Genomic DNA, 13,882 nt, shown 5'->3' on the forward strand with positions numbered 1-13,882 from the left:
TGCCGACGAGATTGTCGTTCTTGCCATCACGCCTTCATCTGTGAAACTTCTTCACGAGAATCTTATTTTTTGTTTTCGGAGCTCGTGGTAGTTAGAACGCAATCTACTGGGCAGTTTCTCATGATTCTGGAGAATCTCTCAGAATTCCAGGTCCCTTCAGAATCCCTCAGAACCTCAGAAGCTTTCGTAACTTTCCAGAAACTTTCTGAAACGCTTGTTTGTCAAGAAAACCTGAAATTCAGATTCTCGGGACATTTTAACTCATTCAAAAAGCTAATCCGGAAACCGGAATCCATCATCCGGAATCCGGAACACAGAATCCGGAGTACATATTCTAAATCCACTACACACAATTCAGTAAACATAATCCAGAACCCCAAAAAAACCGACATCCGGAACTCTGAACCCGGAAATCCTGATTCCGGAATCCGGAAATCCGGATATCAGTAACCGTGTATAATGGTCTCTGTGTATGGGGGTCAGAATCTTTAAATTCTTCAAAATCAGGCCTTCACAAGGTAGTCGCAGAGCTTCAAAACCTTCAAAATCTCACTTTTTCAGAGTGGAATTAAACTTTTGTGGATTGGCCAAAACGGGGTTTTCGGAATTTTTCCGGTTTCTCGTGTCCGGATCACGTTGCTGGCTCCAAGTTTTTCGTACGTAGGTTTTGAAGGGAGACCTTTACTTTTCATGTTGACTCCTTTTCACGAATATTGACCTAAATAGGTGTTTCAGTACAAACTGAGGTTGGAATTAAACTTTTGTGGAGTACTGTATTATTCGTGAGGCCTCTAGAGGGCACTTCAATTAGAGGGGCCCTTCAGTTTCAGGGGCCCTTCTAATACAGGTTTTACGGTATGCTTTTCCAAGTTTCGAATTAAATTTTAAAGGAAAGAGAGCATACAAAAATGAGTCAACATACTTAGCACTATTAGATATGTTTGATTGCTAATTCGAAATATAGACTTGAAAAACAACTTGTTTGATTGTGGAAACAGAGAAATGGATTAAGAGGGACTTAGGGAGAAATTTTCAATTCTCAGAGTACAAAACAAGATTTACTAGTATCAAGTGAGAATGTCTAGAAACTAAGAAGAGGTCTTCAGTTTTCCAGAGCTAAATGTGATTGTAGGGAAAAGTTTCTGAAACTTTCCAACAAAAATATTGACACAAATACAACTTTTGTCATTTTTCAATCTATATACCAGCTTGGTTGTTCTGTAGCGATTGGTCATGAGAAACTATACTTAAGATGTTTCCTTCAGACAAAAAAAGTTGAATTTTCAGTTGCTCAGTTTCATAAAAACGTATACTGTTCGTACATTTACCCAACCTGAACCGGAGAGTCGAGCAAGCATTTTGAATAGATTCTTATTTGGTCTCTAATTTTCCTTTCCCACGTTTCATGATCAATAGTCTCTTGAAATATTATTCTATTCATACACCAGTCACACAGATAAAGTGATAGAGTGTTGGCTATACATCGTAAAATTTCCATATTCGACGCCTCACAAAATCAATACGGAACGCCCCAGCGAATGTATTTTTGAATTGCCAGTCACTTTTTTATTTCTCCCACCATGCATTTCCCGCTATTTCTTCTTCTCATTTTCTTCGGTGCCCCTGCATTTTGTGCACCGGATCGTCAATTCCAAGAATGGGTCGGAGGAGAAAAGCTGTTCTCAAATGATATTTCGACTTCTCCCGTTCTAAACAGTCCAGCCCCTACAGAAGTCTCCTTGGATCCGGACCAACAAGCAGAAGTGGAAGCGAAAAAAATGACTGCACGAAATATTGCGATTGACTTGAGGAGAATTATCATCATTTGTGTATTCCTTGTTCTCATCGTTTACGACATCTGGATGCGTGGTGAGAATGGTGTTTCAAATTTTAAGAAATCATTCAGCCTTTTTCAGCTATGGGCCCAGCCTTCCAAGTGATCGTCAAATACCAGCCACCAGGCGAGAAGCGCTTTTGTTCAGCCGTGGAGGAAGTATGATGTGGACTTGGAGCAGAACATTCTGTTGAATTTGTAGACTTCTATTCTCCTACCTGCGAAATAAACTTTTCTGTTAAAGAATATTGTCAAAGATTTATAAAGTGTCAGGGAAAGCGTTTTAGATATTTCAGAACTTGCATCATGATAAATTAGGTGATTTCCATGAAGTGCAATATCACTGTTGTGCACATACGGCTTTCAACAAAAAAACACGTGACAGAGAATAGGTTCCAGCTTGTATAAGTTCAATTTTGATTCAATAGGCAATTAACATATGAAAAGTCGGGGATCAAATCTGCTCGTATAGGTAAAAGCCGGACATGGAAGTGTGAAAATTTTAAAAGTGTGATTCACAGAGAAATTAGAAATTATGTCAGAGAAATTATGATGTGTTGGGAGTATATAAAAAAGTGTGAAAAACGAAGAGAGAATAGAAATTTGGAGTTAAAAAATCGCAAAATAAGCTATCAACCGTGAGAGCAAAGGATTATCATACAAAGAGACTCGACTTTGGGTGGATATTAAAGGATTTTAATATAATGAGATTGATATTAAAAAACAGATGGTTTTGCATCTATTGATATAGTATAGATAAAGTGCGAGAATCAAAGAAGGGGATATTGCAAAGTTGATATCAAAGACTAGAAAGTTGAGACGTAAGCATTCGATTAGACTTTAGGCAGAAGTCGCAACAAGTTCCAGCAGTCTCTTTGGCCCTTTAGATTCTCCCGGAAACAAAAGTCAGTAGAATAGAAGCTGGACAGTATAAGCTTATTGGATACAGCTCATGTTCAAATGGTGTTCACCTTCAATTTGGGTCATTTTTCTCTATATCGATGATGAATTAGTTGCCTGGGACATCTACCCTCCAACCCCTTCTAAAGGTTCCCTCTACCCACGCAACGACACTCCGCTATCCCGCTCGGCGCGCGCGCACAATTAGAATTTAGTTTTATGAGTTTGTGACTGAGAGCTGAACTTAAGCTCGTGTTCTAAGATTCCGAAAGGAATTTAAGTTCATTTTGCTGGATTTCTAGGCTTTAAATATTCTTCGTTTCATGTTAACTCAGTTTCTCTCTTAAAGGAGGCCAGACACCAAAAAAAAAGTTTTCCTGATATTTTGCATAGAGAACCCCCATGAGGGGTTGAACTCATGGCAGGCAGCTCAGGGGTACAACGCCGCTACCGGTTGAGCTACGGGGGCGCGAAGGCGCCTGACGACCGATGGTCTACATAAGCGCGGCGCGATTTCGTCCCCCGAACTATCCCCCGAAATTTTTGCTGTCTCGCCTCCTTTAATGAATCGTTATTTTGTCATATCTTCTTGATTTTCTTCTATTTTTATAACAGGACCTTGATACCATACCGCAGGCAACTAATTTTTTTCCCGCAAATATCAACCTCACTTTTTTTTTGTTTTTTCAACAATCCTTCAATACCAGTTTACTGAAAACAGCACATTTCGAATCCGAAGCTTGAAAGAACGATACTCAAATAATTCAGCATTGGTTTTGGAAAGAATCGATTTGATTTTCATTAAAATGACAGTGAAAAAATGATGTCGGTTTAGAGGGAGAGGGGAAAAATGCAGTCATAGTTGGGGAAGGGGCTTATACATCAATAAAATCTAAGTTTACAAATTTAATGATGATGAGGAGATTAGTTTCCTTGCAGAGAAATTAGGCCTACCATGACGAAAGCGACAATAAGCTGAGGCAAGAATGCTCAACCTGGCAACATGTAGTTGGGATTGGAACGGGACAAAAAAAAGCTGGGAAATTCTCTATCTATAGCATAAAATGATATTTTTTGAAAAAAAAATTCCTCTGGGAATTGATAAATTGAATTATGATTTACAATCTTGCAATGTCTCTCATAGAAACGATTTGTGATGATTTTCCGGGTTCCAACACTTTATGAAATCGGCTGGACAAGGAAACTGACTCCAGCAATGCCTCTAATTTTGAATTTATGCATATCGGAAGCTGCGATTCTTCTGTAACGTAAATTTCTAAAATTAGTTTTTTAAATTTATAGTACTCACTTGATCTTTCGTTCTCGCGCGGCATTCCATTCGTCTCCTTTCTGTGTGTGTTTCTTGAAATCTACTTGCATTTTAACACCGCAGATGAATAAGGTACAGGAAGGTTTGTTTCTCAAAAAATGTTCCTCAAGATACTTCTCATGTTTTGGGTCATACCGATACCAGAAGCCACGAGCCTGAAATAGAAAGTTTGTTTTGTCCTCAAATGAATACAATATACCTCATAGATCCAATAATGACGAAGTTTACTCTCTTCACGCTTTGAGCTTGACTCACCAACTGAAAACAGAGTTCTTGTAAGGAGATGAACAATTTGAAAATCTTACCCTCTTCATTATCTGGTTTTTTGAACATGGCCGAGCAATCTTCGGCGAATTCTTCCGGACACTCTACATCAAAATCGACATCATATCGAATCGGATTAACAAACAATGAGGTAGGGAGATCTCCACGACACATTGGGCAAGGCAGTCTCCTTTTGAAATTTGCTGAAAACTAATTTTGAGAACCTTGTTAACTCAGATTTTCATGAAAACTTCAGAATACTGTTTTTCCTTTCATAGACGCCCATGGGCTTCTATTTTTTTTACCTGTTTTTCTCAGATTGAGCTTCTAATAGAAGTGGGCTTCTATTAGAGGGCGGGCTTCTATTTTTCAATAATTAACTTTCAAAAAAAAATTCATTCAAAAATTCAGAACATTGACAATTCAGAAGTGAAGAATTTTTAAATTCAGTGTTTTGGAAAATTCGGAATTTTCATTCTGCAATTGTAAATTAAAAAATTCCGAGTTTATAAAATTCTGATATTCCAGGATCTTAAAATTCAAAGTTCTGAAACTCTGAAATTTCGGGAAAAAATATAAAATTCTAAAAATCTGAAATTCCGGAACTTAGAAATCAAAACAATTCAGAAATTGAGAAATTGTCGAGTTTGAAAATCATAGCTCCAAAAATTCTAGAATTTTGAACTTCCTTGCGGGGTGGACTTCTATTAGAGGAAATCTGGTAGGTTCAACATAGTCTATCCAGACATTTTTTCCACCGCTTGTATTTCATTCGAAAAATTGAAAAACACAAATTTTGAGAAAATATCATTAATATGTATGTTATTTCATATGATTCTGAGTAAAACACAACGAACTTCATTTTTTACAATGTTCTCAAAATTTAGAATGCTGTCGTCTTTCAAAATACTGTGTCTGCACTGAGAACGCTATTTTAATACTAAAAATAATGAAACTCGGCTGAAGCTGGTTAGCGGAATTTAGCGTGTTCCAAATTGTATAGAAATCCATAAAAATGTATAGAAACTTTCATGAAAATCTGGCTTTCCAAGATGTTGAGATTTCCTTGTTAAGTAACAATTATTCGACTTACTCTTAATGCACGTATAGCAAAACGAGTGTCCACAGGCTGGAATTCGTGTTGGAACCATTTGTTTGTGAAAGCAAATGTTGCATTTCTCGTCTGTCTGTTGGTATCCCTTAGTAGATACTGCAATGCAAAACATTTTTTCGATTCAGTACGATGTCTCATAAACTTACCATAGCTAGCTCCGGAAATACCTTTACACTTTGACATGTGAAGCTTAGTGCTGTGAACTCTTCTGAAATCACGTTTGTTCTAATTTTTAAGCTTACATTATACTCACTTGATCTGTCGCGTATCTGAGCCAGACGAATCGGACATAAAATCGAAACTGAGCGTGCGCTTTACTCCGTGGAAGTTGATCATACACTTATCTTTATCATTCAAATATGCCTCCTCAATATGGCTCTGTACCGCTGGGTGATACTCGTAGCAACCATCTCTCATCTGAAATAAATGGCATTGATTTGTGAGGTTAGGGTGTCGACAACCGTACTTTTGGATTTCCATAGAGCCAGACAAACTTATCCGGGCAATCCGGGCGTTTGACACGTCTAGTTGATGGTGCCATTGTGATTGTTGAGAGCCAGGTGGATGTCTGCAATATGGAATGGTTTTTTGTTTAGCGGTAGAAAAAAAAATCAATATAAGACGTGGAAAACGAACGAGCGAGAAGAAGAGAGGTGAACAATGACGGAAACAGGGTGAGAGAACGAGAGGCGATGCGTGTGACAGAGCAATTCTATGTGGATGATTGATAGGATGCCAATGCACATAGCAGGTTGGGAGAGCCATAAATTAGAAGAGAGTGTTCAAGATAAGATCTGTGTGTCGTTCGACAACTCTGGGAAATCGTTGTGCAAATGGAGGAGTATTATTTGGTCAACGCACAAATTGACATTAGTTGAGTCTACTGCGGTAAAAGGAATTCGTTTACCGCGCTTTTGATCCTACAAAAATTAAGTGAGAGATTATCCCCGAGACAGCTTTAAAAAAAAATTGATCACATGGAAACGAGGGAAACTCTTTTGTCAATTCTTCCTGGAAACGTCTGTAATGTTAGAAATGGAATTTGTAAATTTCCGGTTGTGAGAAGGCACATGACCCGCTTTTGTTGAATACCGCGTGAGAAGTTGTTGGGTGGAAGAAAATGGCATCGGGGTAAAATTGAACAGTTTACCGAACAAAAGGTCTTGGGAAGGAATGTTCTGGAATAGAGAGAAGAGAAAGTGAGATGAGTGAACTGTTGAAAAAATGCCTGATGGTCTTTAACATGGTTTGGTTGTCTGTCTAAGACTATTGATTCAGGTGAAAGGCGAGAAAGGAGAGGGGTACTAAACTAATGATGTTTTCTGGAATAGGGCAGTCGAGGAGTTAGATGACATAATCAATAGATGACATAATCAATAACGGGGTGAAATAAAAGATCCAAAAAAAGTCTAATGGTCTTTTTGCACTTTGAGACGTTTTTGGAAGAATGTTCTTCTACAGTTTGGTAAATGAGAGTTTTATGCTTATCGAGAAAGCCGTGAAAAAGATCTTATAACTGCGACATGGTTTAGCTAACTGTCTAAAACTATTGAATTGGGAGCACCGTAAGACGGGTAAGTAGGGAGAGGGGTACTGAACAAATGAGATATTCTGGAATAAGGCAGAGAGGGGCGGTAGATGACATAATCGATTGTGAACACGATTAGATAAAAAAGCCTGTCTTTGGTAGTTTTCAGAGAAATAATGTGATTTAGATTAAAAGAGCTTCCGAGCAAAAAAAGAGTCTTACAGTTAAAGTTAAAATTTCCTACACTCTGTATGAGCTAAACAAAAACCTGCTCCTCTAATTCATCTGTAATTAGTATCAATTAAGATCATAGGGAAAGCGTACGATCTGAGAAAAACGAAGGATGGTGTCAAATGTGTAATAATTCCGACGAACTCTCGTTCTCTCGTTGACGCTCGTCTCCCGCATTCTCTTCACTACACCAACCCAAATTTCCTCGTGCGCTCTTCGTACAACCTCTGCGTCTCTCCAATGTAACCGCGTGATACTGCTAGTGTTGTATGAGAATGTGTATCGACCCGTTATTTTCTCGTTCCTCTTGTGTCCGCCGTTCTCTTTTTGTTTTGTATAGCGTTATTCGTCTCCAATCTCGATTGCGTTTCTAGTGTTTTGGAAGACGGCCAGTGCTGTAGCCGCATCTTCGGGTTGGAGTTGAAAGTTTTGGAAAGTGTTAGACACACAAACAAATGATTGGTTTATGTTGGAAATATGTGCAATAGGATTTTAATGAGTAGGAGGACAAATATGGACATTTCTTGGAGCACTGTGATGCTTAGAAATATAGGATCTACAACATTACAGTAATCTCGACACAAAATATATTCATGTAGACAAGAAAATAACTGAAAACCCGTTTTTCTAGAAAAAAAAACACCAAAATGATAATTTTGAAAACATATTGATTAATTTCATTCGGTCTTCCTAGAAGAAAAATCCGTCAAACCTAGTTTGATTTGTCATAAAAATTTTAGTGCCCCTTTTCTCGAATTACAATTCCAAAACTGTTTATAAAAACTTTAGCTACCGAATATGTTTTCAAATCTGTCTCAAAACGTGAGGAGCTAAAGAACAAAAACAACGCACCAGCTAGATGTTTGAAGCGATGGACGAAAGAAGGTGATAAAAAATTTTTTCAAGGTAATTTTCAAAATATTTATTTCGTTTTCCTTGCATATCCCGTTTGTGTCCCCGCAAAGTTTGTCTGATACTCCAATTCTAGATCTGTCGTTTTTCTAGTTGGATCCCAAGAAAAATTAGTCCTGAGAGTTAATAAAATCTGCAGTAAGCTTTTCTTTTGAAATTCCCGTCAACTTCCAGGGCAAGGCCTAGAATAATAGCTGTTTGTTTCCAGGCCAGATGCCGAGTTGGTTCCAACTTGGGCAGCGAACGATTATCTTAAAATTTCATTTACTGTAAAAGGTGGTGGGACACCAAAAACAAACATTTTTCTGAGATTTTATTTTGTCGAAGTCTTAATGGAAGTGGAACCTGCTGAAAAAAACATGGGTTGCTTCAGAGCTATGCCATCAGCAACCGTGGTTGTTGAACAATAATTCTTTCATGTAAGCTTCAGATCAAAACTATTTGCATCAGATAGGAAGATCAAACAAAGCATGGAGTTGATGAAAAATGTAGTGGTTCCGATTTAGATCATTTGCAGTTTCAGATCAAACTTGGATTTTCATTGTTACGTCGACCCACCTAACTCTAGTGACTTATCCGACGCTTTTGATGTGGATCACGTCCATGATGCGTCCATGACCCTTTAAGGACACTTCAAATTCAATTATCTCCGTTCCTATTAGAAATATCAATAACTTGACAACAATCAAAATGTTTGTGATAATAAGATGAAGATTTTATTAGTTCACAAATTTCTGATATCACGCATAGGAACATAGTTATTTGCACTCTGAGTGTACGTATAGGTTAGGTTTATATTAAATTATTTAAGGTAAGTTTCGAATCTCGAAAGAATTCTAAATCCAGGCAAAAGTGTATAATATCTGCGAAATTGAATTCAAGCTTGTTTATACCACGTTTTAAAGAAGACCGATCATAATTCTTACATCCTGTGCAACCCTAAGTCAGTGTTTTTGAATTAAGACCTGCACAGAATAATAAAGCAGAAAAAAACACGCGTCTGGTTTTTTTTTCGCCTACAGAATTTTTTTTGAGACAGATATAATTTTAAAAAACGCCGAGAGTTGAGAAACACTTTTTGCTTTCCATCAAGCATCAGGAGAATAAATTCATAAACTGTTTCAAATATCCTGTCTTGTCTCTACTATGATTCCGATGTTGTAACCCTGCCGAACACTTATTTCAGATCGTCATCATCTTTTCTTTTCACTACGGGATATCACTTCCACCATTAGTTCCAATCGCTAAATGCATGAAAACCATAGTTGTATCATCCGAAGGTGTATCGCTGTGTACACTCAGGACCAGAACGATGTCAGCCGTCGTCGTCGTCGTCGCGCCGTCACTGGAGACGATCCGAAGACGGTGTGATGTGCGTATGTGTGTATTGGGAAGGATAGAAAGGAAGAGAAAACGGCGAACTGAGAGAAGATAACGAAAAGTGAAACGAACTGGCATTTTCGGATTGTGTGAGAGAGGGAGATCGAGGAAGGGAAGAGAGGGCGCGGACGACGACAACACAGCCGATGGGTGATGCAGTCCGTCCGGTGTCCGACGCGCACCATACTGATCCACACTTTCTCCCAAAACATGCGGGTCTATTCGCTTATACTCCTCTGTTTCATTACTTCTGTTTATGGGCAAGAAAAAGCTGAAGTGGATATCCGAGTTTCAGGAGCATGTTCCCCAAGTGAGTTTTTTTAAAGCATTATGACTCTCAGTTACTGGTTTTTCAAATATTTGAAAACATAAAAATGCTTAAAATTTGACGTTTCATGAGGATTCGCAAGATGAATCGTTAACCTTAATAGTTTCCTTTTTGCTCGAACTTCAAAAAACAATGGCTTCATGAAATTTTGCTTGGCTAGAAAACTACAATCTCTTCTAATTTCCTTCTTTTTACTGATCATATTGCAGTCTACTTGTCAAGAAAAGGAATCGACATCAACAAGTACCGACCGAGCATACGTTTCAACCCAGACAAGATTCAATTGATCCCAAAAAATCCAGTCATTCCAGGATGTATCAAGATCAAAGCAGAAGGTACGGTGTTCTCATCTTTTCCAACTAGTCTCAATTTCCTAGATTGATTCTTTATAATTTTCATTTTCAGGTGTTGAGATCACCAAGCCAACCAAAAATCTGATCGCTGAAGTTGAGATGAGAATCGGTGGCACTCCAGACCCAAACAATCCATCTCTTCCATGCTCGAAAAAAATTGACGAGAAGGTTAACCAGTGTCCATGTGCCAAATTAGAGGGATCTTGGTAATCGAAATATTCCTATCATTTTTATCCTGCTCAAATTTCTTCAGCGTCTTCTGTGACTTCTGCAAACAACTCAAAGCCCAATCATCCAAAATCACAGCCAGCAAATTAAGCAGACCCGAACACAAATTGATCGATGAGGATTGCAAGTATGTGTTGTGATGTGTTTTCACTTGCCCTCCTGCCAGTCAATTATGTCAAAAAGTACACGTTCCGCGCTATTTCCATTTTGCTAATTGCTACTGCAAAACGGGTTCGGATGTACTTGTATTCGTTTTTTTTAAATCTTGTTTGGGGGATTGTTATTTTGTCTCGTACAAAGATAGAAACGTTAAGAGACAAGGTGTGGCCAAAAAAAAAACAAGTTCGGTTTCAGATGTGGTGATATGCAACCAGGCCTTTACGACATTGAAACCGAGATGTGCACACCAGAAATGGACGACTTCAAGGATTACATTCCACCAGAGATTCAAAACAATATTCTTGAGAAGAGACCTGTTAGTTTGGAAGATATAGTTGATTTCACCAGAATTATTTTCAGATTTCTATGTTCATTACTGTATACTTGATGGATATGGAACCAAGATCTTCAAAAGAATCCTATCTCTCAGCATTCGGAAAAGCTATTCTCCAAAGAAGAATGGCTCAAAGTACTGTGGCTTGCTTCTTGCTCGGAATCGACGTTAAACTTGCTCTGCCGTCGTTTGACTAATAAAAAAACGATGTATTTTTCCCAATGATTTAATTATTTATACCTTTCAAAACCTCATCATCATCAGTAGCTTGTAAATCAAAGAAATGACTGTGCCCCTCCTCTTTCAACCAAATAAAAAACTGAAAATCAAATTGTTACAAGATATATCGAAAACATCAAACCCCAAACAGATCCTGTCAATCCTGTTTTTATCTGATCCTCAAAAAGTGAAAAGTGATAAGGATTTCTTTTCATCGAGAAGAAGAAGAAAACTTGCAATCATCATTGTTTGAAATGGAACCCAGGTCGCTATTTTTATGTTTTTTGCTGATTAACACTGTTCTAGCCGATACGAAAAGTTCAGATGACGATGGTTTCTACAAGTTTCTATCAGACTCTTTTCAGGTAGATAATAAAGTTCCAATGTCTTTTGTAGCTATAGAAAATTCAGAAAGATGAAGAAATCCGTCGAGCTCCACCTCCACCGCCAAAGGAACGTAACAAACCGAAAGAATATGAGCCAGCTAAGCTAGCAGATATAGTTCAACTACCAGGTAATTTTCCGTTTTCATTTTGTCACCGAGAAAAGTTTTAGGAGGCTATAACCCGCTTCCCGGTCGAACATCATTCGGTGACTACTGGCCACTCATGCCGATGTCCAACCAATATCACGCAGCGGTGACCTATGATACGTCAAAAGGAAGGGTATGATGAGTGTGTCAATTAACGACATTACCGATGTGAGAGATAGATTTATATATTATGATTTTTCAAGCACGTCGGCGGTGACATCCTTGTTCCTGTTCCTTATTGGAACAATTTTTTGAACATCGGAGGACACTACATCGAACGTTTTCAGGTATTTAGAAAATCTCACAAACTTTTTTTAACAGCAGTTTCAGGAAGAATGGGTCAAAGTCGGATATGTGAACAGTCCAGTTAACATGTTAGGACTAACCAAAGAACAAATTACTAGACTTCTTTCAGATCCATCACTTCATTATAATAGACGTAACTTTGCATTTATGGAGGAATTTAAGAATTGAATTTCAGAAATTCACCCCAAGCTACCAGTTGGTGCATTACCAAGAGAATATGAGCCAATTTCTTGCAAACCACCGCTGTGTAATCCTTACCAAGGAACTCTAGGTGTCGGGGTAAATATTTTTTGAGAGGATATGCTCATAAATTCATTTTTACCGTTTCAGGTCGAAGCAAATTACCATATTGAAGATGGAGTGGAAGGAGAGCTTGATCTGCCGATACCGGTTGGAAAAGATATTGCCTATCGTTTCCCACTTTCCGGAAACATTCATTATGGTATACTTGTTTGGTTTTTCAAGAATCAAAAAATGTGTATTTTTAGACCATGATGACACTTCCTTTAACTATGGACAGAATCTGAGCCCACTCGATCCGCTTGGTCCTGGATTTCCAGATGAAAAGAAAACGAATCCTAGAACTTTCAAGTTCCAGACGTCTCAATAATTATAATCTAATAATTGGATGGTGTGATTCTAATAAGTCTAATAAATCTTCTTTTAAAATTTCGTGATATGATCAGTGTGCTAAAAAAGAACAGAAGAAAATACAATAAAAAACTGGCTTGTACATGAAACCAGATCCATATCAATTGTCACTTTTTGAGTGAACCTGGTGACTGAACAGGAATCGAAATCTTGAGATTTTAAAAGCGAAAGGCTATCGGTGATTTCTCAGCAGCACCTCACCATGATCAAGACTTTTGCAGCAATTTTATTTTTGGCTTCTTTCGTTTCTTCACAAATTTTCTTGAGTAATGATGTAATGTTTGATTATCCAGAGGAACCATCTTGTAAGATACAATCTTAATTTATTTAATGCAAAAAAATATTTACAGATGTTCCAGTATTCCAAAATTATCCTGATATCCTTCCAGACTATCGTGTGATGCCATATTCTCCACAAACCTATTCTTACTCCCAACAGGTTAGTGATTTCGAATTATTCTTAAAAATTAAATAATTTTAGATGTGGAATGGATGCGGATGTGCAACTGCTAAAACATACGGGGACTATGTTAAAGCGAAGCCAAAATCTAGAGCTCTTCAAGTTTATTCTTATTATCAGTTGATGTAGTTTATTGCTTCACTGTGTATTGTATGTAATTTTTTGTAATAATAATGTGAATAATAAATATTAATAATCATATTATTCAATTCTCATTTACAAAAATGTATTCTCTTTCACATGTAATCTTTCAGTGTTCTAGGCGAAAAAACAATCTACCACAAACTATTCAAGCAATTTTTCTTCGTGCGACCCTGAAATTAAACAACATATACACCTTCTCGGGCGAGCCCTTTGTCGGGTTACTCTGCTCTCAAAACCAAGCAATTTTTTTTCATTACTAAAAACAAGCCTAGATACGCCGAAAATTATTTTTGTTGTCTTGACGTGCTTCCAATGAATATCACAATAGAAAAAGAAAATTTCTTGCCCTTGAAACTTTTTTTTCCCGAAAAAAAAGCGTTCTATTGTTAGGAAGAGAGACTTTGTATTAAACTGAAATTGTATAATGGCACGTATACTGATGACGACATTCAAGTAACAACAATTTTTTAGAATTTCTAGGAATAGTGGTCGAGACGAGAAACAACAACAACTTGTACCAGCACATTCTGATTCTGGATTCTGAATAACTGAAAAAATTTGATTTCAGTTTTTTTAGAGAGCCAGAGAAATCAAACCAAGGTTTTTAGTTTTCAAGTTTTATGTAGCACATGTTGAGTTTTCTATATTTAGGTTGTTTTGGTGAGTTTATCAACA

General features: G+C 37.6%; 5 protein-coding genes across 5 annotated transcripts; 4 read left to right on the forward strand and 1 right to left on the reverse strand.

Moving 5' to 3' along the window:
- Window positions 1-1,580: 1,580 nt before the first annotated feature.
- CBG14664 lies at window positions 1,581-1,999 on the forward strand (the record flags this gene model as incomplete). Its single annotated transcript, XM_002644633.1, has 2 exons — window positions 1,581-1,869; window positions 1,917-1,999. 2 exons carry the CDS (start codon window positions 1,581-1,583, stop codon window positions 1,997-1,999), a joined length of 372 nt encoding a protein of 123 aa, XP_002644679.1.
- Window positions 2,000-3,913: 1,914 nt separating this feature from the next.
- On the reverse strand, window positions 3,914-5,983 carry CBG14665 (the record flags this gene model as incomplete). The annotated part of the gene is made up of 8 exons (XM_002644634.1): window positions 3,914-3,995; window positions 4,044-4,219; window positions 4,264-4,322; window positions 4,370-4,531; window positions 5,422-5,538; window positions 5,589-5,650; window positions 5,696-5,859; window positions 5,909-5,983. 8 exons carry the CDS (start codon window positions 5,981-5,983, stop codon window positions 3,914-3,916), a joined length of 897 nt encoding a protein of 298 aa, XP_002644680.1.
- Window positions 5,984-9,703: 3,720 nt separating this feature from the next.
- Window positions 9,704-11,092, forward strand: CBG14666 (the record flags this gene model as incomplete). The annotated part of the gene is made up of 6 exons (XM_002644635.1): window positions 9,704-9,803; window positions 10,031-10,156; window positions 10,227-10,380; window positions 10,428-10,529; window positions 10,757-10,877; window positions 10,922-11,092. The coding sequence occupies 6 exons, from the start codon at window positions 9,704-9,706 to the stop codon at window positions 11,090-11,092; spliced, it is 774 nt and encodes a 257-aa protein (XP_002644681.1).
- Window positions 11,093-11,368: 276 nt separating this feature from the next.
- Window positions 11,369-12,562, forward strand: CBG14667 (the record flags this gene model as incomplete). Its single annotated transcript, XM_002644636.2, has 8 exons — window positions 11,369-11,479; window positions 11,526-11,628; window positions 11,670-11,779; window positions 11,850-11,933; window positions 11,977-12,085; window positions 12,128-12,231; window positions 12,283-12,394; window positions 12,441-12,562. 8 exons carry the CDS (start codon window positions 11,369-11,371, stop codon window positions 12,560-12,562), a joined length of 855 nt encoding a protein of 284 aa, XP_002644682.2.
- Window positions 12,563-12,805: 243 nt separating this feature from the next.
- Window positions 12,806-13,192, forward strand: CBG14668 (the record flags this gene model as incomplete). The annotated part of the gene is made up of 3 exons (XM_002644637.1): window positions 12,806-12,908; window positions 12,954-13,042; window positions 13,085-13,192. The coding sequence occupies 3 exons, from the start codon at window positions 12,806-12,808 to the stop codon at window positions 13,190-13,192; spliced, it is 300 nt and encodes a 99-aa protein (XP_002644683.1).
- Between the last annotated feature and the right edge of the window lie 690 nt (window positions 13,193-13,882).

Source organism: Caenorhabditis briggsae, assembly GCF_000004555.2.
Source record: "Caenorhabditis briggsae complete genome, chrX, whole genome shotgun sequence".
NCBI lineage: Eukaryota > Metazoa > Nematoda > Chromadorea > Rhabditida > Rhabditidae > Caenorhabditis > Caenorhabditis briggsae.